This window comes from Myotis brandtii, unplaced genomic scaffold (assembly GCF_000412655.1).
Source record: "Myotis brandtii unplaced genomic scaffold, ASM41265v1 scaffold1282, whole genome shotgun sequence".
In the NCBI taxonomy this organism is placed as follows: domain Eukaryota; kingdom Metazoa; phylum Chordata; class Mammalia; order Chiroptera; family Vespertilionidae; genus Myotis; species Myotis brandtii.
In genome coordinates, this window is record NW_005354519.1 from 462,951 (window position 1) to 465,206 (window position 2,256).

Sequence of the window (2,256 nt, forward strand, 5' to 3'; positions counted from 1 at the left end):
GGTCACCCTGCAAAAGTGGCCAGCTTGGGCAGCAAGAAACTTTCCTGGGGAGAGTAAATGACTCTGGGATTTGAGGAGCTCAGAAGCCCTCCGTGGGAAGGGGTACCCTGTTCACCGGCTTGCTGTGGGGCAGCTTATTCTTGTCAATGTCTTAGCTGGGGTCCTCTTGGCTGGAATGGGCCAGGTGGCTTCATGCCATCTTCTCTTGGCATCTCCCGCTGCCTCACTTTATTTGGTGAGCAGCTAAAACCTCTATCTCTTCCCCCTTTTCTCAGGACAGTATCAGGCAGAAGGGCTCAGAGCTCTCTTCAGGCTGGTGTTGGGTGTTATGCTATTTGCAGAGAGAGCAATGCCTAAAGTGGAAGCAGATACTAAGAACACAGCCTGGACTCAGGGCGGGCTGCTGCTTCCTGGGCCTCTCTGCAGGGGCTGTGGCTGGCACTGACCAGGGGTGGCCCCATGCCCAGGAGACAGAATGGCCCGAAGACCCAAACCTCCAGGGCCAGCTGGAGCAGCCAACGCCGCCAGTGCAGATTCTTTACTGGGACACCCCAGAGGAGGAGGCTGAACAACAGGCAGCAGAGCGGCCTTGGCAATCACACCCACCTCTTCAGGACAGAACTGCAAAGCTTGCCAGGTGTTCCCACCTCCCCCAGGGGCTCCTAGGGCAGCTCCAAGGGAAACACCGGCTGATAAAACCAAAAGGGTACCTTCTTCTAGTAAGGAATGAGAAATAAGAAAGAAAAACAAAATGTTACCCAAATCTGATGGACAGATTTTTCTACCACCTTTTCCTATTTACCTTTTTAAATCCTTCAAGAATTATGGGAGGAAAGGGGGAGAACAGAGCCAACTCAAGGTAAGCACAGAAACAGTGTCCTCTTGCCTGTGTGCCTTGCAGAGTGGCTGAAAGAGCATTCCCTTCTATGCGTCAGTTTACCATTGCCAAATAGGAACTATAATCATACTCTACATAAAAACTTTTCAGCCAACCACAGAGCACATATACCATGGTGGCCCCATAAAATTATAATGGAACTCAAAAATTCCTCTCACCTAGTGACGTCATAGCTATCGTAAAGTTGTAGCACAAAGATTGCAAAAATCAACAAGGCTGTGGTTGAGACAGCAACCAACTTCAACCTGGCATGGATAAGGGTGACACAGAGGAGCTCCTAGAGGTGATTCCCGAGGAATTAAGTAATGAGGAATTGTTGGGACTGGGATAGGAACACACAGCTGAAGAGGCAAGAGAAAAGGCAACTGCAGGAGAGGAAAAGGAGAAGCCCCCAAGAAAATTCACAGTGAAAGCTTCAGCAGAAGCTTTTGCAAACTCCTTAAAAAGTTTGAAAACATGAACCTCAACTCTACAAGGTTTTCATGAACAGAGGAACATTCATGGTGCATTATCTGCTTATAAGCAAATCTGAGAGAGAGAGAGAGAGAGAGAGAGAGAGAGAGAGAGAGAGAGAAAGGAGAAGGAAGGAAGGAAGGAGAAGGAGAAGAACAACAACAACAAGAAGAAGAAGAAGAAAGAGAGAAGAGAGAGAGAGAGAGAGACAGAGAGACAGAGAGATAGAGATATCAATGTGCCTCACACCCTGGGGGTGGCAGATAGAACAACAGAGCTTAGTAAAAAGGAGAACAGAACTATAAACATCCCACCACCAGGCATGCACGACTGGGGCTCAGGTTGACAAGAGCCACGGACCAAATCACATGTCCTATGAGTCGTCCATTAGCTCAAGGATCATTTCCTCCACTCCATCCTCCTTGATGTGGTGCACAATGTGCCAGAACCGGCCTACGCTGTCCAGGTACTGGTTTCCAGGGTTGAGCGTCCAATGGAACCGCATAGTGCTCGATGTCTCTGGGCTGGTTGTGAGTGCGATATGTCCACTGGGGATGTCTTCCTGGCGCAACCGTACTTGCCGGACACCTCCTGTTTCTATGTCGAGTTGCAGCCACATGCGCTTCGTCTCGTCCTGGTACACCAAGGGCCCACGGATCCTCAGACAGATGGGGTGGGAGGTGATGTGCACTTTCGACGGGAGCTGGGCCATGACCCCTCCGTGGTCCAAGGAGAAACAGCCACAGCTTCTCAGAGCCTCTCGATATTTGGGTCCTGGCATTGAAAGACAGGGGATTGGTTCTCCAAACGCATTTTACCTTGGCTTTTATCTTTATGGTTTTTAAGGTTGTGTTTGTGGTTGCCTTTGGTTGATTTTGCAAATTTATAAATCTCAACTTTTCTTT

General features: G+C 49.2%; 1 protein-coding gene across 1 annotated transcript; it reads right to left on the reverse strand.

Moving 5' to 3' along the window:
* Positions 1 to 1,724: 1,724 nt before the first annotated feature.
* On the reverse strand, positions 1,725 to 2,063 carry LOC102243319 (T-cell leukemia/lymphoma protein 1A). The gene has a single exon (XM_005859635.1). The coding sequence runs from the start codon at positions 2,061 to 2,063 to the stop codon at positions 1,725 to 1,727; it is 339 nt and encodes a 112-aa protein (XP_005859697.1).
* Positions 2,064 to 2,256: the final 193 nt, after the last annotated feature.